We start from the raw sequence: 24,371 nt of genomic DNA, 5'->3' as shown, positions 1-24,371 counted from the left end.
AATATAGTTCCCTGTGCTCTACAGTAGGACCTTGTTGTTTATCTGCTTTATATACAGTAGTGTGTATCTTCTAATCCCAAACTCCTAATTTATCCTTCCCTCCTCCCCCCTCCGGTAACTATGTTTTCTGTCTGTGAGTCTGTTTCTGGTTTTGTAAATAAGTTCATTTCTATCGTATTTTACATTCCACATATAAGTGATATCATATGATATTTGTCTTTCTCTGTCTGACTTCACTTTGTGTGATAATCTCCAAGTCCATCCATGTGGCTGCAAATGGCAATATTTTATCATTTCTCATGGCTGAGTAGTATTCCGTTGTATGAATGTACCACTTCTGCTTTATCCAGTCATCTGCTGATACGCACTTAGATTGCTTCCATGCTTTGTCTACTGTACACAGTGCTGCTGTGAACATGGGGGTGAAGACCCTGCTCTCAGTTCTTCTGCATACACACCCGGAATTGGGACTGCTGGATCACGAGGTGATTCTATGTTTAATTTTTGACGCCTGTTTCCTGTAGCAGCTGCACCATTTACATTCCCACCAACAGGGCACAGGGGTGCTGGTTGCCCCACATCCTCGCTGACACTTGTTCTTCTCCACGTTTTAAAAATAGTAGCCAAAATTAAACTTACAAGCTTTTTCACAGCAAAGGGAACAATAAGCAAAACAAAATGATAACTTATAGAATGGGAGAAAATATTTGCAAAAGATGCAACTGACTAAGGGCTTCAGCTCCAGCATATATAAACAATTCTTACAGCTTAATAAGAAAAAAACAAACCCAATCCAAAAATGGGCAGGAGACCTAAACAAGCAATTCTCTAAGGAAGACATACAAATGTTCAATAAACACATGAAAAAAGGCTCAATATCACTAAATATCAGACAAATGCAAATCAAAGCTACAATGAGGTATCACCTCACACCAGTCAGAATGCCCGTCGTTCAAAAGTCCACAAACAACAAATGCTGGAGAGGCTGTGGAGAGAAGGGGTCCCTCCTACACTGCTAGTGGGAATGCAGTTTGGTGAAGCCTCTGTGGAAAACACTATGGAGATTCCCTCAAATAGTAGGAATACACTTATTATGTGATCCAGGAATCCTGCTCCTGGGCACATATCCAGAAGGAACCCTACTTCAAAATGACACCAGCACCCCAGTGTTCATGGCAGCACTGTTTACAAGAGCCAAGACATGGAAGCAGCCTAAATGTCCATCAAGAGATGACTGGATGAAGAAGAGGTGGTACGTTTATACAATGGAATATTACTCTGCCATAAAAAAGAATAAAATAATGCCATTTGCAGCAACATGGATGGACCTGGAGAATGTCATTCTATGTGAAGCAAGCCAGAAAGAGAAAGAAAATGACCATATGAGATCGCTCCCATGTGGAACCTAAAAAGAAAAAATCCATAAATACGAAACAGAAACAGACTCATGGACATAGAAAACAAACTTGTGCTTGCCAAGGGGGCGGGGGGTCGGAAGGGACAGACTGGGATTTCAAAATGTAGAATAAATAAACAACATTGTACTGTATAGCACAGGGAAATATGCTCAAGATCTTGTATTAGATCACAGTGGAAAAGAATATGAAAATGAATATATTTATGTTCGTGTATGACTGAAGCACTGTGCTGTGCAGTAGAAATTGACACAACATTGTAAATGGACTATAACTCAATTAAAAAAAAGAAAAGAAAAAATAGGAGCTATTGGATGGGTATGCCCAGTTCCTTCTTACTCTTACTTTTTCTTGTCTAGAAGTTTTCCCTGCATTCCCAAACACCTAGAATCTGCTCGGACCAGGAGCCCACATCGCTACCATCTTTGCTTTCTTCTCCTACCTTCGTGGTCCATATGGGTATTAACCCCCGGTTTATACAGAATACCCAGGTCTCTCCCAGGAGGAGGGTAAAATTACTATTGATACGCATTTGTTTTGGTGTTTGACTGGGGTCAGCAGATCTGAGAGTTTGGGGCAGAGACAGTGGTACCCACTGGTCCCTGCATCTCACACCCACGTTTCCCAGCATGCCTTGTGGGACAGGTCCAGTGTCACCGTGCAAACGTGAGGGGTGGGCAGCCCATATCAGTGACTGTGTCCTCCTGTGATAACTGAGGTCAGAGTTTACAGTGAAGGCATTGTCAGCTCAGACATCTACATTCCCACCGGAAACACGGTGAGGACAGATCATTCTTCGGGGGTGGGGGGCACAAAGTGTCTGAGATTCTGGCGTTGCAGTACAACCTAGGCTCCCCTGAGCAGTGTAGGTGAGGAAGACAGAGCTCTGGTTACCTTGTTTCACGCGTCGACCCCTTGCAGAACAAGCACATAGTCTCAGCCTCATGGAACCCGGGGATGGGAGAACCATGCCTGCGAGCTCAAATTTAGGTTCTCCCCAAATGAATCCTGCCGACAGGATGGTCCCTTACAGCCAGCCAGAGGGAGGAGCCCAGAGACCTGCCACCTGATTCTGCAAAGAAGATGAATTCTTTGTCGTGCTCTTTCTAAAGCAGAGTAAATCGGAGCGGATTTGAAAATCAAGACGGTTGAGGCTCTTTGGGATTTTCCATCTGGGTGGCACATGCAGGAAAGAGGCAGTCTGTGGAGTTTGGAACGTTCCGGCCTGATTCTTCCTCTGTCCTAGGACTCGATAATTCATATCCAGCCACAGCGGATGTTTCCTGAATGGAGCACGTTTGAGTTTATCAAAGGAAAACAGGATTCACGACACCTTGGGGTTTTCATACTGAGTTATCAAATATGGTTGGGAAGTAACCAAAAAAGGTCTCATAAAAGTAATTCTAGTTAAATCCAATTTCTAATAAAACACGCCTGCTTTCCATGCTAGAAACACGTTCTTTTGTTTACCTCTGCTGACACGTTAAAACTTTATAAATTTCCTTTCTCTTACTCACACGTCCGTATCTATCCTGGGCTGTCCCTTTTCTTGAAGTTCAAAACCAAAGTCGAAGAAAGTTGGTTCCGGGAGAGGACACCTGGAGGACATGTCTGCATTCCGACATCCGCCTCTCTCACCCAAAGGAAGCAGCACGGCCAGCCTGATTTGTTACCACCTGCAAATCAGAAATTCCAATATTGCTAAGCAAACTGGAACAGATGAGCTTGGCTCCATAGGCCAAAACCATAAAAAGTCCAAGCATTTATTAAAGCTGAAAGACCTAGTCAGAATCTCCCAAGAGTGGCTCTTGTGTCAGTTAAAATGCAGAGTTCGAGATCTTTAAGCTCAAATTTTTGGTTCAAAAAAAAAAAAAAATACATGCACTTCATGTTCATAGCAGCATTATTAAAACCACCAAGACATGGAAGCAACTTAAATGTCCTTCAGCAGAAGAATGAAGAAAGGAGATGTGGTGTATTTATACAATGGAATACTACTCAACCATGAAAAAGAATAAAAGAATGCCATTTGCAGCAACATGGATGGACCTGGAGGGAGCATTATGCTGAGTGATATAAATCAGACAGAGAAATACAAATACTGTGTGGTATCACTTATACGTGAAATCTAAACAGATACAACAAACGAGTGAATATAACAAAACAGAAGCAGACTCACAGATGCAGAGAACAAGTTGGTGGGGACCAGTGGGGGCAGGGAAGGGGGGAAGGACAATGACGGTAGGGGAGTCAGAGGGACAAACTATGTACAGAATAAATAAGCTGGCAGGATACATTGTACAACACGGGGAACACAGCCAATATTTTATAATAACTATAAATGGAGTATAACCTTTAAGAAGAAATTGTGAATCACTATGCTGTACACATGAAACTAATATGATGCTGTAAATCAACACTATCTCAATCAAAAAGTAAATAAAACTTCTGAAAGAGTGACCTTTTCCTTTCCCAAACAGACAGCTGCTGGTGGAACGTTCCGGGAGTTGCGCCCCGATATGCCAGGTGAACAGGGGAACCCCCGGCCGGCGTGATGACAAGTCAGAACCAAGATGAAGTTTCCAGCGTCAATTAGGTACCGGGGTTTTCTACACGGGTTTAACTACCTGGAAAGATGCCTCATCTCCTTGTTTTCCTGTCGTGCCCAGATTCATGCGGGCCCTCAGTGGGGACCTTCTCATTCCCATGATATCATGAGGAAGGAGGTGTCTGCTTGGGGCGCTTCAGTTCCGTCCTGGGTGCCTGCAAACTCGGAGCCATTCGCAGCACAGCTCCGGGGAAAGGAACGCGGCGTCTGCCCCACCTCATTTGCAACCAAAACAAGGCCCCAAATTGCCTACTGGAAGTTCCCCGAGTGTCAGTTTGGTGCAGGCGTGTACTTGTTTGGAGAATTCTAAAGGAAATTAGTTGAAAGACGGGAAAAAAAGAAAAAAAAAAAAAACCCTTAAGATCCCCCAGACGGCTCTCTGAAACACAGAATCTGATTTGCAAGGGTTGGGGATCTGCTCAGGGCAGCGAGGAGGCCGGATTCGATAGTGCTGAATATTATGTGGGCAAAAAAGAATATTTAAATTTACCAGATAGGAGCGCACGTGTGAAGGGTACTCCGGGGAATTAATGAAACCCAACCGACCAGGTCAAAAGAAAAAAAAAAATCAACCACTTTCCTAGAGACTCTGTGTACTCCGAGGGAAGCAGGAATCTCGGGGGAGGGCAGAGCTCGGTGTTGGAGCACATGCTTAGCGTGCACCAGGTCCTGGGTTCGAGCCAGTACCTCGGTGACAGTAAATAAATAACCCTAATTACCACCACCTCCCACCCCACCAGCAAAAGCAAACAAACCAACAAACATTTAGGGAATTAGAAATCTCGTAAAAATACGGCTTGCATCATTCAGTAAGAAGAAATATTGCGTCACTTTGTTTCCATAATTCAGACAAATGGGGCTGCATTTGGGCACAGAAACCAGAAATTTCAGAACTCCTGCCCTAAAGCGAAAACTCCCAACTGACACAGTAAACAATCTTCTGGTTCCTGGGAGAAAAGAGGTGGGAAGGGGGAAGTTTGGGAGTTTTAGATTTGCTAATGTTAACTACTATATATAAAAACAGATTAAAAAAAAACTTCTTCTGTACAGCACAGAGAAGTATATTCAGTATCTTGTAATAACCTTTAATGAAAACGAATATGAAAATATGAAAATCAGTATCTGCACGTATGTGCGTGACTGGGGACAGCGTGCACCAGGAAGCGACACGTTGTAAGTGACGGTAGTTCAATAAAAACAACAAAAAACTGCCTACACACCTTGGTTACTCATTTCTAGAGTCTGCCTTGCCCAAACTGTCTATACACTCGGGTACACGGCTTGCCAAGTTTCTCGAAAACCATGCAGGGATCTGCGTTCGTGTCAGGAGACCACTATCCCCTTGAGCACGGCGCCCCCCGGCTCCCTCCCAGGATGTCGCAAAGTCTGTTTCTATTTGGGAGCCACGCTCACCGCCAAGGCAGCGCTAACCTGCAATGAAGCCGGAGTCCGGTCCCACGGCCCCGGCGGCGGCCCGGGGCGCTCCGTGCCCCCCACAGACGCTCCTGACCCAGCGCCGGGGCCCAGCGCGGTGCTGCGGGTCGGAGGACGCGGCCATGGCCGTGGGCGAGGGGAGGGGGAGGGCGGGGCGAGGAGGCGGGGGTGCTGACTGGCCGGGCCCGGCCCTGACCCCACGCCCGGCCCCGCCCTGCCCTGACCCTACGCCAGGCTCCACACGGCCCTGACCCCACGCCCCAGCACGCCCAGTCGTGACCCCACGCCTGACTCCTCTCAGCCGTGACCCGACCCCCGGGCCTGCCCAGCCCTAACCCCACGCCCCGCCCAACCCTGACCCCACGCCGGATCATGACCCAACAACCGGGCCCGCCCAGCCCTGACCCCACGCCCAGCCTCCCTTGAACCCACGCCCGCCCCGCCCAGCCGTCACCCTATATCATGCCCTGACCCCACGCACGGCCCTGACCCCACGCCCGACCCCGCCCATTCGTGACCCCACGCTTGGTCATGACCCCACGCCCGGCCCCGCCCAGCCCTGACCCCACGCCTGGTCATGACCCCACGTCCGGCCCCGCCCAGCACTGACCCCACGCCCAGGAAGGACATGACCCCACGCCCGGCGCGCCCAGCCTTGACCCCACGACCGGCTCTGAACCCGTACGCACGGCCCTGCCCAGCCGTGACCCCAAGCCAGGACCCACCCAGCCCTAACACCATGCCCTGCTCTGACCCCACGCCCGGTCCTCCACAACCATGACCCCACGCCCGGCCCCGCCCAGCCCTGACCACACGCCTGGTCATGACCCAACAACCGGGCCCGCCCAGCCCTGACCCCACGCCCAGCCTCCCTTGAACCCACGCCCGCCCCGCCCAGCCGTCACCCTATATCATGCCCTGACCCCACGCACGGCCCTGACCCCACGCCCGACCCCGCCCCTTCGTGACCCCACGCTTGGTCATGACCCCACGCCCGGCCCCGCCCAGCCCTGACCCCACGCCTGGTCATGACCCCACGTCCGGCCCCGCCCAGCCCTGACCCCACGCCCAGGAAGGACATGACCCCACGCCCGGCCCCGCCCAGCCTTGACCCCACGACCGGCTCTGAACCCGTACGCACGGCCCTGCCCAGCCGTGACCCCAAGCCAGGACCCACCCAGCCCTAACACCATGCCCTGCTCTGACCCCACGCCCGGTCCTCCCCAACCATGACACACGCCAGGTCCCACGCAGCCCTGACCACACGCCCGGCCCCGCCCAGCCGTGACCCCACGCCAGGTCCTGACCCCACGCCAGGCCCTGACCTCACGCCGGCCCCGCCCATCCGTGACCCCAAGACCGGCCCCGCCCATCCGTGACCGCATGCCCGACCCTGACCCCACGCCCGGACCTGTACAGACGTGACCCCACGCCAGGCCCTGACCCCACGCACGGCCCTGACCCCACGCCCGGCCACACCCAGCTGTGACCCCACGCTCTCCCAACCCTGACCCCACTACTGGCACCTCCCAGCCGTGACCCCACGCAGGCCCTGACCCCACGCACGGCCCTGACCTCACGCCGGCCCTGCCCAGCCTTGACCCCACGCCAGGCACCGCCCATCCGTGACCCCACGCCCAGCCCCGCCCATCTATGACCCCTCGCACGGCCCTGACCCCATGCCCGACCTGGCCGTGACCCCACTTCAGGCCCTGACCTCACGCCCGGCCCCGCCCAGCCTTGACCCCACGCCAGGGACCGCCCATCCGTGACCCCACGCCCGGCCCCGCCCATCTCTGACCTCACGCCCGGTCCTGACCCTACGCACGGACCTGCCCAGCCGTGACCCCACGCCAGGCCCTGACCCCAGGCCCCGCCCTGACCCCAGGCCCCGCCCTGACCACACGCCCGGCCCGATGGTGCGTCTCACAGGCACAGCTGGGCTCGGGCGGCCCGGAGCCACGCGGCCCCGGCCGGGGGCAGGGTCGCTAGAGGCCGGACACCTGTGTGGCGCGGACCCCGGGGGCCTCCCTGTGGGCGGCGGCGCACCCGGGCCTGCAGCCGGGCCCCACGGCCGCGCGTGCGCGCGCCTGTCGCCGGGAGTGAGGACGACAAAGCCGAGGCGCTGGGAGCGAGGTGGAGGGGATGTCGGGGGAACCCTGGGGAGGAGCAGGTGTGCTGGTGACGCGCGGAGGCTCAGGTGTGCTCAGCGGTGCGCCAGCCCCTTCCCTCCCAAGCCCCGTTTCTCCTCCAGCTGCTCTTTCCTAGGGATGTTAGTGTCTTACTGTGAAGACGCCAGGTTGCTCCTGGTAACACGTCCTGATGCACGAGTCTCTCTGTCCTCCTCTTTCCCCCTCTCTTGTCTCTCAATCAACAACCCCCACCCCAGACATACAGACAGACACACAGGGGTGCACCCAGACTGCTGTATCTTACTGATTCCTGTTTCTTTTCTTTTCTTTTCTTTTCACGCTAACATGCCTCACTCCTGGAGCCTCTCCATAAGCAGGCTCTCCGTGAATATTTGCTGAATGATCGCATCAATGTGTGATTGACACGGTCACCTCTGTAGCTCAGAAGACCTGGCTGACGATCCTTGTGCATTTCGGGCTGTCTCCCAAACACGAAGAGGAAGAAGAATGTGGATAAGCCAGTGCCCCCCCATCCCGGGGAGAAAATGGCCCGGAGGAGTCTTATTTCAGCATATAAATGGAATGGGACTCACGCAGGCGAGTGACCCCCCTGGACGCCAGCCCGAGGGGACATCCTGCCCTGCGTTCACGCCAGTGGGGTGGTCGAGGGTTGAGTTTGCACTCAGCTCCACGGGAGAGCGGGGCAGGAAAGTAAGAGTGAAAAGAAACCTCTGGGTTCCGCCCTGCAGGGCGTGGTGTCAGAGCCAGGGCGGGCAGGGCGGGAACCGAGACTGGGCCTCCTGATGCAGCAGACAGCAGCCTTGTCCCACCCGTGTTCATGGGCCCCCTCCATCCACGTGTCCAAATGCACACCCGCTGGCCTGAAAATGCATGGATTTTACCGCCCCCCTCCCTCCCTGAGGGAAGGACAGCGCTCAGGAGTCCCCCTCCTGCCACCCCAGCCCTGTGACTTCCCGCCCGTCCATCCGCGGGCACCAGACCCTCGCCTCAGGCTTCGCTCCAGAGGGTCCTCGCCACACACAGGTGCCCAGACAGCGAGGCGTTCTCTCTCACCGCCGGGAGCAGAGGTCGGCCTGAGGAAGCCGCGTCCCCGGAGAAGCGGGTCCCCCCAGGCTCGAGGATGGTGGCGCACTCTGTCAGCGCGCAGTCTCGGAGCCGTAAAAACGCCACGCCGCCCACCCAGGTCGCACACACCTGTCCCAGGTGACAGACACAGAGCAGGTCGCCCTGCCCGTAAGGCTGATGACGCACATGGTCAGCGGTTGCCGGGAGGGAGGGACACGTGGAGCACAGAGGAATTTTCTTATTTTTAAAGGCTTAATATATATATATATTTGTAGATTAGCCAGTTTTCTTTCTTTTTTTCATTATTCAGTTAGGTAGAATTGTTACAATTTGCACATAATACAACATATTGCATGTAAATACGCACACACAATATACTGCAATACACATTTTTTTAGTTTACATGTAGGTACGGCTCATTATCTCTAAGAACATTGTAGAGTATTCGCTTTTTAAACGTACAGAGTTATCAAAGGAATCAAGCCAACCACAAAGTAAGAATCAACAGAACGCGGTAATCCAGTCAGAAAGGACAGTCACTTTTTTTTTTAAAGAGCAGTTTCAGGGTCACAGCCGAACTGAAGGGAGGGTACAGAGATGCCCCGCATATCCCCTGCCCCCCACTTGCACAGACTCAATATCCGCCCCCACTAGAGCTAATCGTTGTAATTGACGAACCTAAATTGACACATTGTAATCACCCAACGTCCACTTTACTCGAATTAGGGTTCCCTCCTGGATTTGCACAGTTCATGGGTTTGGATACACGTCACATATCATTATCGCATCCTACAAAGAGGGCAGTGAAGCCGTTCCGTATGCCACGAACACGGTGGATACACGTCATCATCCACGAGTCCAAACCCGCGGCCCGCACAACACCAAGATGAGCCCCAAGGGAACAGTGGACATCCGTGAATACTAGTGTGTCGATTTTGTCTCAGCAGTGGTAACAAATGTACCCGATACAGTGCAGGTAACACGGGGAGCTGCAGTGAACTCTGCACTGCTCGGTTTTTCTGTAAACTTGAAACTGCCCAGTGTGTTCATGATATTAAAAAATAAAAAGCAAAACACAGTCATTGCTAGGCTCTGTGAGCTCCATGAAGGACAGGAACGGGGGGGCTTCGCTGGGACGGAGTCCCGGGCAGATGGACGTAAAGTCTCAAGGAGGAATCAGGCGTCCACAAGGGGCAGGAGGGCTGGGAGGGGAGTTCGAGGCCGGGACCCTGAACCCCGTGCAGACACGCAGACACGGGGGTTTCCGGGAGCCGGGCCCCAGGAGGCGCAGCTGTGAATCCCACCCTGTGAGCTGCCTCGCCCGTCACCTCTTGGCCCCCTTCCCTCACCCGTAAGGACGCAGGAGACAAACGGCAAACGGGCTGCCTCCCTGGGCAGAGAGCGCTGTGTTTGTACAGAAGGATTGTGAATTAGCCTCCAGCCTCAGCGGAGGTGACACTGAGGTCAAGCTCCCGTCCGGGGGGCCCTCTGGTCCCTAAACAACATGACTACACACGCTGAAGCCAGGTCACCGATCGATTTTCCCCACCACGAGCTTGCACCGACGGAATTTAACTAACTGAACGGCAAAACAAAAGAAAAAGCTCATCGCCAACCCAGGTCGCCCCGGAAATTACATGGATGTGAAGTGACACCTCCGTGACTTTTCAAATGAGACAAGGGGTGGCTTCTGGGTGGAGGAGACGGGGAACGCTTTGCCCCCAATATTGAACGTTCATAACCAGGAGTTAGATTTTAAATGAAACCACGGGAGAGCTCGGTGACTCAGGAGACGTGGGTTTCGAGGTCCTGGTGAAGATGTAATTACAGCCAGCGTCTCCAGATGCTGGGGACAAGTGACATCCATTAATTCATCTTTGTCGGCGTCGGGGTTCCTGGGGGTGGCCCCAATTTCTGGACGGAGGACGCGTAGAGGAGGAGAGGTCATGGAATCGCTATGATTTAAGGCCCCCGCCCTCCCCTCCAGGGCTCCGACAGTCACGTCCTCATCTCTGTGACCCCGCGGGGAGGAAGAAACGAAGGCTGCCCGCCCGCCAGGGATGTGGGAGCCCAAGGGATTGCCCGAGTTCCCCGCTGGGCCCTTTCCTCTGTGCCATGGTGACTTCTCAGAACCTGCCCGGATGGGTGGGCATTGGGGAAGGGACAGGACGGATTACAGGGGACAGCGGCCCCTGGCATTTTGGAGGTGGTCGCGGCTCAGGATGGGGTACCTCGAAGATAGGAAGGTGCGTGTGGGTGGGGATGCAGGCGGGGGGCGAGGGGCACGGCTCCAAGGAATCTGGGGCAGGGATTCAGGCCCAAAAGCCATCCAGCAGCCCATCCCCAGGAGCACGTGGCTGGGGAACACCCGAGGTAGCCCCGGGGAGCACTGGGCCCCCTCAGAGAACGGGGGAGCCCTGGGGACACGGATAGACTCTGAAAAGGCAACAGCATGGAATAAGGCTGTGGCAAGTAAGTTACGGTGGCGCGGGAGGGTCAGGGATGGTTTGACCTTGACCTCATGGTCCGCTGGCTTAGCCGGGCTGCACCGCCACGACCGGACGGAGCTGGGGCAACTGGTTGTTTGGGTCACTTTTACTTCTTTTTCCTCTTCCTTTTTTGAACATGTATTTTTTTTTCTTTTGCACAATTTGGTTGTTTTTGTTTGTTTGTTTGTTTTTGTTTTTTTACAGTGGGTACCAATCCATAAAAAGGTGTTTTGGCCCCGGATCAGTAAAACACAAGCTTCTTCAGGAGGGCTTGATGTTTCGAGGCTGCAGCTGACGATCTGAGCATTTCTCAAGGATTTAGTCAGTTTTTACTTTTGCTTGATCACGAGTCACGCTCATCCCAGCTGCAGGGACTCCGTGCACCAGAACGCACACAGCGATCCCCGCGTGCCGAGCCGGGGGAAACTTCACGGTCCATCTCCCGGCTGCCGCCGCCGTTCTGTTACCCGCGAAACGCAGACACGAGACTCATGTGTCTAGTTTGTCTGAGACCCCACATTCTGTTCTTCCTTCCCTCCCTCCTCTTCCCTGCCTCCTCTTCTCTCCTTTTTTTTTTCCCCTCCCTGATAAACGACACTGCATTTTTGTTAAGTCGCTGCTGGCCTGCACGTATCTTCTGTCATTTCTATAATTAGTGCTTGTGACCCATCCCTGCCGTATTCCTTTGTAGGAAACCCTGTTTCTCACAAGTGGGCTTTGGCGAATCTTCTCAGTGTTTCTAAACTAATGTATTTGTTTTCCCTTAAGCTCACTAAAGTTTGGTTTCTCACAGCACAGAGGGCCTGCATCAGTACTTGAACTCAGCAGTTCTGTTTCTCTCTTTTGTGCAGACCATTAAAAAAGTTTTTGTGTACATATAATGTATTTTTCTTGAAGTCTAGTCAGTTTACAAGGCTGTGTCAATTTCTGGTGTCCAGCATAATGCTTCCGTCATAAATGAACATCCAAATATTTCTTTTTACATTTTGTTATCATAAGTTATTACAATATATTGAATATAGTTCCCTGTGCTCTACAGTAGGACCTTGTTGTTTATCTGCTTTATATACAGTAGTGTGTATCTGCTAATCCCAAACTCCTAATTTATCCTTCCCTCCTCCCCCCTCTGGTAACTGTTTTCTGTCTGTGAGTCTGTTTCTGTTTTGTAAATAAGTTCATTTCTATCGTATTTTACATTCCACATATAAGTGATATCATATGATATTTGTCTTTCTCTGTCTGACTTCACTTTGTGTGATAATCTCCAAGTCCATCCATGTGGCTGCAAATGGCAATATTTTATCATTTCTCATGGCTGAGTAGTATTCCGTTGTATGAATGTACCACTTCTGCTTTATCCAGTCATCTGCTGATACGCACTTAGATTGCTTCCATGCTTTGTCTACTGTACACAGTGCTGCTGTGAACATGGGGGTGAAGACCCCGCTCTCAGTTCTTCTGCATACACACCCGGAATTGGGACTGCTGGATCACGAGGTGATTCTATGTTTAATTTTTGACGCCTGTTTCCTGTAGCAGCTGCACCATTTACATTCCCACCAACAGGGCACAGGGGTGCTGGTTGCCCCACATCCTCGCTAACACTTGTTCTTCTCCACGTTTTAAAAATAGTAGCCAAAATTAAACTTACAAGCTTTTTCACAGCAAAGGGAACAGTAAGCAAAACAAAATGATAACTTATAGAATGGGAGAAAATATTTGCAAAAGATGCAACTGACAAGGGCTTCAGCTCCAGCATATATAAACAATTCTTACAGCTTAATAAGAAAAAAACAAACCCAATCCAAAAATGGGCAGAAGACCTAAACAAGCAATTTTCCAATGAAGATATACAAATGATCAATAAACACATGAAAAAAATGCTCAATATCACTAAATATCAGACAAATGCAAATCAAAGCTACCATAAGGTCTCATCTCATACCAGTCAGAATGGCCATCATTTCAAAGTCCACAAATGGCAAATGCTGCAGAGGCTGTGGAGACAAGGGGACCCTCCTACACTGCTGGCGGGAATGCAGTTTGGTGGAGCCACTGTGGTAAACACTATTGAGATTCCTCAAAAGCCTAGGAATAGGCTTACCATATAGACTAGGAATAGACTTACCATATGACTGAGGAATCCTGCTCCTGGGCACATATCCAGAAGGAACCCTACTTCAAAATGACACCTGCACCCCAGTGTTCATAGCAGCACTATTTACAACAGCGAAGACATGGAAGCAGCCTAAATGTCCATCAACAGATGACTGGATGAAGACGATGTGGTATGTTTATACAATGGAATACTACTCAGCCATAAAAAATAAAATGCCATTTGCTGCAACACGGATGGAAGGGTAGAATGTCATTCTAAGTGAAGCAAGCCAGAAAGAGAAAGAAAATGACCATATGAGATCGCTCCCATGTGGAATCTAAAAAGAAAACATCCATAAATACGAAACAGAAACAGACTCATAGACATAGAAAACAAACTTGTGGTCGCCAAGGGGGCGGGGGCTGGGAAGGCACAGACTGGGATTCCAAAATGTAGAACAGATAAACAAGATTATACTGTATAGCACAGGGAAATATGTTCAAGATCTTGTATTAGGTCACAGTGAAAAACAATGTGAAATGGAATATAAGTATGTTCACGTATGACTGAAGCACTGTGCTGCACACCAGAAATTGACACAACATTGTAAACTGACTATAACTCAATTAAAAAAAAGAAGAAAAAATAGGAGCCATCGTATGGGTATGCGCAATTCCTTTTTACTCTTACTTTTTCTCATCTAGAACTTTACCCTGCATTGCCTGTACACCTAGGATCTGCTCCGACCAGGAGTCCACATCGCTACCATCTTTGGTTTCTTCTCCTACCATCGTGGTCCGTATGGCTGTTAACCCCCAGGTTATACAGAACACCCAGGTCTCTCACAGGAGGAGGGTAAAATTACTATTGATAAGCATTTGTTTTGGTGTTTGACTGGGGTCAGCAGATCTGAGGGTTTGGGGCAGAGACAGCGGTACCCACTGGTCCCTGAATCTGGCGCCCACATTTCCCAGCATGCCTTGTGGGACACGTCCAGTGTCACCGTGCAAACGTGAGGGGCGTGCCGCCCACATCAGCGTCTGTGTCCTCCTGTGTTAACTGAGAAGGTCAGAGTTTACAGTGAAGGCATCGTCAGCTCAGACATCTGCATTCCCACCGGGAACACAGCGAGGACAGATCAGTCTTCGGGGGTGGGGGGCACAAAGTGTGTGAGATTCTAGGGTTGCAGTACAACCTAGGCTCCCCTGAGCAGTGTCTAAGTGAGGAAGACAGAGCTCTGGTTACTTTGTTTCACACGTAGACCCCTTGCAGAACAAGCAGATAGTGTCAGCCTTATGGAACGGGGTTGGGGGAGGGGAGAACCACGCCTGCGAGCTCAAATTTAGGTTCTCCCCAAATCAATCCTGCCGACGGGATGGTTCCTGACAGCCAGCCAGAGGGAGGAGCCCAGAGACCTGCCACCTGATTCTCCAAAGAAGATGAATTCCTTGTGGTGCTCTTTCTAAAGCAGAGTAAATCGGAGCGGATTTGAACATCAAGACGGTTGAGGCTCTTTGGGATTTTCCATCTGGGTGGCGCGTCCAGGAAAGAGGCAGTCTGTGGAGTTTGGAACGTTCCGGCCTGATTCTTCCTCTGTCCTAGGACTCGATAATTCATATCCAGCCACAGCGGATGTTTCCTGAATGGAAGCACGTTTGGGGTTATCACAGCAAAACAGGGCTCACGACACCTTGGGGTTTTCATACCGAGTTATCAAATATGGTTGGGAAGTAACCAAAAAAGGTCTCATAAAAGTAATTCTAGTTAAATCTGATTTTCAATAAAACGTGCCTGCTTTCCATGCTGGAAACACGTTCTTTTGTTTACCTCTGCTGACACTTTAAGATTTTATAAATTTCCTTTCTCTTACTCACACGTCCGTATTTATCTTGGGCAGTCCTTTTCTTGAAGTTCAAAACCAAAGTCGAAGAAAATTGGTTCCGGGAGAGGACACCTGGAGGACATGTCTGCATTCCGACATCCGCCTCTCTCACCCAAAGGAAGCAGCACGGCCAGCCTGATTTGTTACCACCTGCAAATCAGAAATTCCAATATTGCTAAGCAAACTGGAACAGATGAGCTTGGCTCCATAGGCCAAAACCATAAAAAGTCCAAGCATTTATTAAAGCTGAAAGACCTAGTCAGAATCTCCCAAGAGTGGCTCTTGTGTCAGTTAAAATGCAGAGTTCGAGATCTTTAAGCTCAAATTTTTGGTTCAAAAAAAAAAAAAAATACATGCACTTCATGTTCATAGCAGCATTATTAAAACCACCAAGACATGGAAGCAACTTAAATGTCCATCAGCAGAAGAATGAAGAAAGGAGATGTGGTGTATGTATACAATGGAATACTACTCAACCATGAAAAGGGATAAAAGAATGCCATTTGCAGCAACATGGATGGACCTGGAGGGAGCATTATGCTGAGTGATATAAATCAGACAGAGAAATACAAATACTGTGTGGTATCACTTATATGTGAAATCTAAAAAGATACAACAAACGAGTGAATATAACAAAACAGAAGCAGACTCACAGATGCAGAGAACAAGTTGGTGGGGACCAGTGGGGGCAGGGAAGGGGGGAAGGACAATGACGGTAGGGGAGTCAGAGGGACAAACTATGTACAGAATAAATAAGCTGGCAGGATACATTGTACAACACGGGGAACACAGCCAATATTTTATAATAACTATAAATGGAGTATAACCTTTAAGAAGAAATTGTGAATCACTATGCTGTACACCTGAAACTAATATGATGCTGTAAATCAACACTATCTCAATCAAAAAGTAAATAAATAAAACTTCTGAAAGAGTGACCTTTTCCTTTCCCAAACAGACAGCTGCTGATGGAACGTTCCGGGAGTTGTGCTCCGATATGCCAGGTGAACAGGGGAACCCCCGGCCGGCGTGATGACAAGTCAGAACCAAGATGAAGTTTCCAGCGTCAATTAGGTACCGGGCTTTTCTGCACGGGTTTAACTACCTGGAAAGATGCCTCATCTCCTTGTTTTCCTGTCGTGCCCAGATTCATGCGGGCCCTCAGTGGGGACCTTCTCATTCCCATGATATCATGAGGAAGGAGGTGTCTGCTTGGGGCGCTTCGGTTCCGTCCTGGGTGCCTGCAAACTCGGAGCCATTCGCAGCACAGCTCCGGGGAAAGGAACGCGGCGTCTGCCCCACCTCATTTGCAACCAAAACAAGGCCCCAAATTGCCTACTGGAAGTTCCCCGAGTGTCAGTTTGGTGCAGGCGTGTACTTGTTTGGAGAATTCTAAAGGAAATTAGTTGAAAGACGGAAAGAAAAGAAGAAAAAAAAAAAAAAAAAAACCCCTTAAGATCCCCCAGACGGCTCTCTGAAACACAGAATCTGATTTGCAAGGGTTGGGGATCTGCTCAGGGCAGCGAGGAGGCCGGATTCGATAGTGCTGAATATTATGTGGGCAAAAAAGAATATTTAAATTTACCAGATAGGAGCGCACGTGTGAAGGGTACTCCGGGGAATTAATGAAACCCAACCGACCAGGTCAAAAGAAAAAAAAAAAAATCAACCACTTTCCTAGAGACTCTGTGTACTCCGAGGGAAGCAGGAATCTCGGGGGAGGGCAGAGCTCGGTGTTGGAGCACATGCTTAGCGTGCACCAGGTCCTGGGTTCGAGCCAGTACCTCGGTGACAGTAAATAAATAACCCTAATTACCACCACCTCCCACCCCACCAGCAAAAGCAAACAAACCAACAAACATTTAGGGAATTAGAAATCTCGTAAAAATACGGCTTGCATCATTCAGTAAGAAGAAATATTGCGTCACTTTGTTTCCATAATTCAGACAAATGGGGCTGCATTTGGGCACAGAAACCAGAAATTTCAGAACTCCTGCCCTAAAGCGAAAACTCCCAACTGACACAGTAAACAATCTTCTGGTTCCTGGGAGAAAAGAGGTGGGAAGGGGGAAGTTTGGGAGTTTTAGATTTGCTAATGTTAACTACTATATATAAAAACAGATTAAAAAAAAACTTCTTCTGTACAGCACAGAGAAGTATATTCAGTATCTTGTAATAACCTTTAATGAAAACGAATATGAAAATATGAAAATCAGTATCTGCACGTATGTGCGTGACTGGGGACAGCGTGCACCAGGAAGCGACACGTTGTAAGTGACGGTAGTTCAATAAAAACAACAAAAAACTGCCTACACACCTTGGTTACTCATTTCTAGAGTCTGCCTTGCCCAAACTGTCTATACACTCGGGTACACGGCTTGCCATGTTTCTCGAAAACCATGCAGGGATCTGCGTTCGTGTCAGGAGACCACTATCCCCTTGAGCACGGCGCCCCCCGGCTCCCTCCCAGGATGTCGCAAAGTCTGTTTCTATTTGGGAGCCACGCTCACCGCCAAGGCAGCGCTAACCTGCAATGAAGCCGGAGTCCGGTCCCACGGCCCCGGCGGCGGCCCGGGGCGCTCCGTGCCCCCCACAGACGCTCCTGACCCAGCGCCGGGGCCCAGCGCGGTGCTGCGGGTCGGAGGACGCGGCCATGGCCGTGGGCGAGGGGAGGGGGAGGGCGGGGCGAGGAGGCGGGGGTGCTGACTGGCCGGGCCCGGCCCTGACCCCACGCCCGGCCCCGCCCTGCCCTGACCCTACGCCAGGCTCCACACGGCCCTGACCCCACGCCCCAGCACGCCCAGTCGTGACCCCACGCCTGACTCCTCTCAGCCGTGACCCGACCCCCGGGCCTGCCCAGCCCTAACCCCACGCCCCGCCCAACCCTGACCCCACGCCGGATCATGACCCAACAACCGGGCCCGCCCAGCCCTGACCCCACGCCCGGCCTCCCTTGAACCCACGCCCGCCCCGCCCAGCCGTCACCCTATATCATGCCCTGACCCCACGCACGGCCCTGACCCCACGCCCGACCCCGCCCATTCGTGACCCCACGCTTGGTCATGACCCCACGCCCGGCCCCGCCCAGCCCTGACCCCACGCCTGGTCATGACCCCACGTCCGGCCCCGCCCAGCCCTGACCCCACGCCCAGGAAGGACATGACCCCACGCCCGGCCCCGCCCAGCCTTGACCCCACGACCGGCTCTGAACCCGTACGCACGGCCCTGCCCAGCCGTGACCCCAAGCCAGGACCCACCCAGCCCTAACACCATGCCCTGCTCTGACCACACGCCCGGCCCCGCCCAGCCGTGACCCCACGCCAGGTCCTGACCCCACGCCAGGCCCTGACCTCACGCCGGCCCCGCCCATCCGTGACCCCAAGACCGGCCCCGCCCATCCGTGACCGCATGCCCGACCCTGACCCCACGCCCGGACCTGTACAGACGTGACCCCACGCCAGGCCCTGACCCCACGCACGGCCCTGACCCCACGCCCGGCCACACCCAGCTGTGACCCCACGCTCTCCCAACCCTGACCCCACTACTGGCACCTCCCAGCCGTGACCCCACGCAGGACCTGACCCCACGCACTGCCCTGACCTCACGCCGGCCCTGCCCAGCCTTGACCCCACGCCAGGCACCGCCCATCCGTGACCCCACGCCCAGCCCCGCCCATCTATGACCCCTCGCACGGCCCTGACCCCATGCCCGACCTGGCCGTGACCCCACTTCAGGCCCTGACCTCACGCCCGGCCCCGCCCAGCCTTGACCCCACGCCAGGGACCGCCCATCCGTGACCCCACGCCCGGCCCCGCCCATCTCTGACCTCACGCCCGGTCCTGACCCTACGCACGGACCTGCCCAGCCGTGACCCCACGCCAGGCCCTGACCCCAGGCCCCGCCCTGACCCCAGGCCCCGCCCTGACCACACGCCCGGCCCGATGGTGCGTCTCACAGGCACAGCTGGGCTCGGGCGGCCCGGAGCCACGCGGCCCCGGCCGGGGGCAGGGTCGCTAGAGGCCGGACACCTGTGTGGCGCGGACCCCGGGGGCCTCCCTGTGGGCGGCGGCGCACCCGGGCCTGCAGCCGGGCCCCACGGCCGCGCGTGCGCGCGCCTGTCGCCGGGCGTGAGGACGACAAAGCCGAGGCGCTGGGAGCGAGGTGGAGGGGATGTCGGGGGAACCCTGGGGAGGAGCAGGTGTGCTGGTGACGCGCGGAGGCTCAGGTGTGCTCAGCGGTGCGCCAGCCCCTTCCCTCCCAAGCCCCGTTTCTCCTCCAGCTGCTCTTTCCTAGGGATGTTAGTGTCTTACTGTGAAGACGCCAGGTTGCTCCTGGTAACACGTCCTGATGCACGAGTCTCTCTGTCCTCCTCTTTCCCCCTCTCTTGTCTCTCAATCAACAACCCCCGCCCCAGACATACAGACAGACACACAGGGGTGCACCCAGACTGCTGTATCTTACTGATTCCTGTTTCTTTCTTTTTTTTTTTTTTTTTCACGCTGACATGCCTCACTCCTGGAGCCTCTCCATAAGCAGGCTCTCCGTGAATATTTGCTGAATGATCGCATCAATGTGTGATTGACATGGTCACCTCTGTAGCTCAGAAGACCTGGCTGACGATCCTTGTGCATTTCGGGCTGTCTCCCAAACACGAAGAGGAAGAAGAATGTGGATAAGCCAGTGCCCCCCCCATCCCGGGGAGAAAATGGCCCGGAGGAGTCTTATTTCAGCATATAAATGGAATGGGACTCACGCAGGCGAGTGACCCCCCTGGACGCCAGCCCGAGGGGACATCCTGCCCTGCGTTCACGCCAGTGGGGTGGTCGAGGGTTGAGTTTGCACTCAGCTCCACGGGAGAGCGGGGCAGGAAAGTAAGAGTGAAAAGAAACCTCTGGGTTCCGCCCTGCAGGGCGTGGTGTCAGAGCCAGCGGCGGGCAGGGCGGGAACCGAGACTGGGCCTCCTGATGCAGCAGACAGCAGCCTTGTCCCACCCGTGTTCATGGGCCCCCTCCATCCACGTGTCCAAATGCACACCCGCTGGCCTGAAAATGCATGGATTTTACCGCCCCCCTCCCTCCCCGAGGGGAAGGACAGCTGCTCAGGAGCCCCCTCCTGCCACCCCAGCCCTGTGACTTCCCGCCCGTCCATCCGCGGGCACCAGACCCTCGCCTCAGGCTTCGCTCCAGAGGGTCCTCGCCACACACAGGTGCCCAGACAGCGAGGCGTTCTCTCTCACCGCCAGGAGCAGAGGTCGGCCTGAGGAAGCCGCGTCCCCGGAGAAGCGGGTCCCCCCAGGCTCGAGGATGGTGGCGCACTCTGTCAGCGCGCAGTCTCGGAGCCGTAAAAACGCCACGCCGCCCACCCAGGTCCCACACACCTGTCCCAGGTGACAGACACAGAGCAGGTCGCCCTGCCCGTAAGGCTGATGACGGACATGGTCAGCGGTTGCCGGGAGGGAGGGACACGTGGAGCACAGAGGAATTTTCTTATTTTTAAAGGCTTAATATATATATATATTTGTAGATTAGCCAGTTTTCTTTCTTTTTTTTCATTATTCAGTTATATTAGGTAGAATTGTTACAATTTGCACATAATACAACATATTGCATGTAAATACGCACACACAATATACTGCAATACACATTTTTTTAGTTTACATGTAGGTACGGCTCATTATCTCTAAGAACATTGTAGAGTATTCGCTTTTTAAACGTACAGAGTTATCAAAGGAATCAAGCCAACCACAAAGTAAGAATCAACAGAACGCGGTAATCCAGTCAGAAAGGACAGTCAGTTTTTTTTTAAAGAGCAGTTTCAGGGTCACAGCCGAACTGAAGGGAGGGTACAGAGATGCCCCGCATATCCCCTGCCCCCCACTTGCACAGACTCAATATCCGCCCCCACTAGAGATAATCGTTGTAATTGATGAACCTAAATTGACACATTGTAATCACCCAACGTCCACTTTACTCGAATTAGGGTTCCCTCCTGGATTTGCACAGTTCATGGGTTTGGATACACGTCACATATCATTATCGCATCCTACAAAGAGGGCAGTGAAGCCGTTCCGTATGCCACGAACACGGTGGATACACGTCATCATCCACGAGTCCAAACCCGCGGCCCGCACAACACCAAGATGAGCCCCAAGGGAACAGTGGACATCCGTGAATACTAGTGTGTCGATTTGTCTCAGCAGTGGTAACAAATGTACCCGATACAGTGCAGGTAACACGGGGAGCTGCAGTGAACTCTGCACTGCTCGGTTTTTCTGTAAACTTGAAACTGCCCAGTGTGTTCATGATATTAAAAAATAAAAAGCAAAACACAGTCATTGCTAGGCTCTGTGAGCTCCATGAAGGACAGGAACGGGGGGGCTTCGCTGGGACGGAGTCCCGGGCAGATGGACGTCAAGTCTCAAGGAGGAATCAGGCGTCCACAAGGGGCAGGAGGGCTGGGAGGGGAGTTCGAGGCCGGGACCCTGAACCCCGTGCAGACACGCAGACACGGGGGTTTCCGGGAGCCGGGCCCCAGGAGGCGCAGCTGTGAATCCCACCCTGTGAGCTGCCTCGCCCGTCACCTCTTGGCCCCCTTCCCTCACCCGTAAGGACGCAGGAGACAAACGGCAAACGGGCTGCCTCCCTGGGCAGAGAGCGCTGTGTTTGTACAGAAGGATTGTGAATTAGCCTCCAGCCTCAGCGGAGGTGACACTGAGGTCAAGCTCCCGTCCGGGGGGCCCTCTGGTCCCTAAACAACATGACTACACACGCTGAAGCCAGGTCACCGATCGATTTTCCCCACCACGAGCTTGCACCGACGGAATTTAACTAACTGAACGGCAAAACAAAAGAAAAAGCTCATCGCCAACCCAGGTCGCCCCGGAAATTACATGGATGTGAAGTGACACCTCCGTGACTTTCAAATGAGACAAGGGGTGGCTTCTGGGTGGAGGAGACGGGGAACGCTTTGCCCCCAATATTGAACGTTCATAACCAGGAGTTAGATTTTAAATGAAACCACGGGAGAGCTCGGTGACTCAGGAGACGTGGGTTTCGAGGTCCTGGTGAAGATGTAATTACAGCCAGCGTCTCCAGATGCTGGGGACAAGTGACATCCATTAATTCATCTTTGTCGGCGTCGGGGTTCCTGGGGGTGGCCCCAATTTCTGGACGGAGGACGCGTAGAGGAGGAGAGGTCATGGAATCGCTATGATTTAAGGCCCCCGCCCTCCCCTCCAGGGCTCCGACAGTCACGTCCTCATCTCTGTGACCCCGCGGGGAGGAAGAAACGAAGGCTGCCCGCCCGCCAGGGATGTGGGAGCCCAAGGGATTGCCCGAGTTCCCCGCTGGGCCCTTTCCTCTGTGCCATGGTGACTTCTCAGAACCTGCCCGGATGGGTGGGCATTGGGGAAGGGACAGGACGGATTACAGGGGACAGCGGCCCCTGGCATTTTGGAGGTGGTCGCGGCTCAGGATGGGGTACCTCGAAGATAGGAAGGTGCGTGTGGGTGGGGATGCAGGCGGGGGGCGAGGGGCACGGCTCCAAGGAATCTGGGGCAGGGATTCAGGCCCAAAAGCCATCCAGCAGCCCATCCCCAGGAGCACGTGGCTGGGGAACACCCGAGGTAGCCCCGGGGAGCACTGGGCCCCCTCAGAGAACGGGGGAGCCCTGGGGACACGGATAGACTCTGAAAAGGCAACAGCATGGAATAAGGCTGTGGCAAGTAAGTTACGGTGGCGCGGGAGGGTCAGGGATGGTTTGACCTTGACCTCATGGTCCGCTGGCTTAGCCGGGCTGCACCGCCACGACCGGACGGAGCTGGGGCAACTGGTTGTTTGGGTCACTTTTACTTCTTTTTCCTCTTCCTTTTTTGAACATGTATTTTTTTTCTTTTGCACAATTTGGTTGTTTTTGTTTGTTTGTTTTGTTTTTTTTACAGTGGGTACCAATCCATAAAAAGGTGTTTTGGCCCCGGATCAGTAAAACACAAGCTTCTTCAGGAGGGCTTGATGTTCGAGGCTGCAGCTGACGATCTGAGCATTTCTCAAGGATTTAGTCAGTTTTTACTTTTGCTTGATCACGAGTCACGCTCATCCCAGCTGCAGGGACTCCGTGCACCAGAACGCACACAGCGATCCCCGCGTGCCGAGCCGGGGGAAACTTCACGGTCCATCTCCCGGCTGCCGCCGCCGTTCTGTTACCCGCGAAACGCAGACACGAGACTCATGTGTCTAGTTTGTCTGAGACCCCACATTCTGTTCTTCCTTCCCTCCCTCCTCTTCCCTGCCTCCTCTTCTCTCCTTTTTTTTTTCCCCTCCCTGATAAACGACACTGCATTTTTGTTAAGTCGCTGCTGGCCTGCACGTATCTTCTGTCATTTCTATAATTAGTGCTTGTGACCCATCCCTGCCGTATTCCTTTGTAGGAAACCCTGTTTCTCACAAGTGGGCTTTGGCGAATCTTCTCAGTGTTTCTAAACTAATGTATTTGTTTTCCCTTAAGCTCACTAAAGTTTGGTTCTCACAGCACAGAGGGCCTGCATCAGTACTTGAACTCAGCAGTTCTGTTTCTCTCTTTTGTGCAGACCATTAAAAAAGTTTTTGTGTACATATAATGTATTTTTCTTGAAGTCTAGTCAGTTTACAAGGCTGTGTCAATTTCTGGTGTCCAGCATAATGCTTCCGTCATAAATGAACATCCAAATATTTCTTTTTACATTTTGTTATCATAAGTTATTACAATATATTGAATATAGTTCCCTGTGCTCTACAGTAGGACCTTGTTGTTTATCTGCTTTATATACAGTAGTGTGTATCTGCTAATCCCAAACTCCTAATTTATCCTTCCCTCCTCCCCCCTCTGGTAAATGTTTTCTGTCTGTGAGTCTGTTTCTGTTTTGTAAATAAGTTCATTTCTATCGTATTTTACATTCCACATATAAGTGATATCATATGATATTTGTCTTTCTCTGTCTGACTTCACTTTGTGTGATAATCTCCAAGTCCATCCATGTGGCTGCAAATGGCAATATTTTATCATTTCTCATGGCTGAGTAGTATTCCGTTGTATGAATGTACCACTTCTGCTTTATCCAGTCTCTGATGATACGCACTTAGATTGCTTCCATGCTTTGTCTACTGTACACAGTGCTGCTGTGAACATGGGGGTGAAGACCCGCTCTCAGTTCTTCTGCATACACACCCGGAATTGGGACTGCTGGATCACGA

At 52.4% G+C, this 24,371-nt stretch overlaps 2 protein-coding genes across 2 annotated transcripts in view; one reads left to right on the top strand and one right to left on the bottom strand.

Moving 5' to 3' along the window:
• The window catches only part of LOC106731049, a 93,458-nt gene extending 75,394 nt beyond the window's left edge, over positions 1–18,064 (bottom strand). Inside the window, exons 1-2 of the mRNA XM_032474469.1 lie at positions 17,673–18,064; positions 15,137–15,294 (exon numbers count right to left, since the gene is read on the bottom strand). The gene's annotated coding sequence lies outside the window, so the exon portion shown is untranslated. The remainder of the gene's footprint in view (positions 1–15,136; positions 15,295–17,672) is intronic.
• On the top strand, positions 6,458–9,600 carry LOC116662187. Its single transcript, XM_032475631.1, has 3 exons — positions 6,458–7,657; positions 8,676–8,813; positions 9,402–9,600. The coding sequence occupies exons 1-3, from the start codon at positions 7,374–7,376 to the stop codon at positions 9,598–9,600; spliced, it is 621 nt and encodes a 206-aa protein (XP_032331522.1). The 5' UTR covers positions 6,458–7,373.
• Positions 18,065–24,371: the final 6,307 nt, after the last annotated feature.

This window comes from Camelus ferus, chromosome X (genome assembly GCF_009834535.1).
Source record: "Camelus ferus isolate YT-003-E chromosome X, BCGSAC_Cfer_1.0, whole genome shotgun sequence".
NCBI lineage: Eukaryota > Metazoa > Chordata > Mammalia > Artiodactyla > Camelidae > Camelus > Camelus ferus.
This window is presented reverse-complemented; position numbering and strand designations above follow the sequence as displayed.

Excerpts from the sequence above, each read along its gene's own strand:
- LOC116662187 (XM_032475631.1), top strand. The coding sequence starts at position 7,374 with ATGGTGCGTCTCACAGGCACAGCTGGGCTCGGGCGGCCCGGAGCCACG. Across the intron at positions 7,658-8,675 it reads GGTGACGCGCGGAGGCTCAG|AGGTCGGCCTGAGGAAGCCG; the intron begins GTGTGCTCAGCG and ends CGCCGGGAGCAG. Across the intron at positions 8,814-9,401 it reads GTCGCACACACCTGTCCCAG|GGTTCCCTCCTGGATTTGCA; the intron begins GTGACAGACACA and ends TACTCGAATTAG.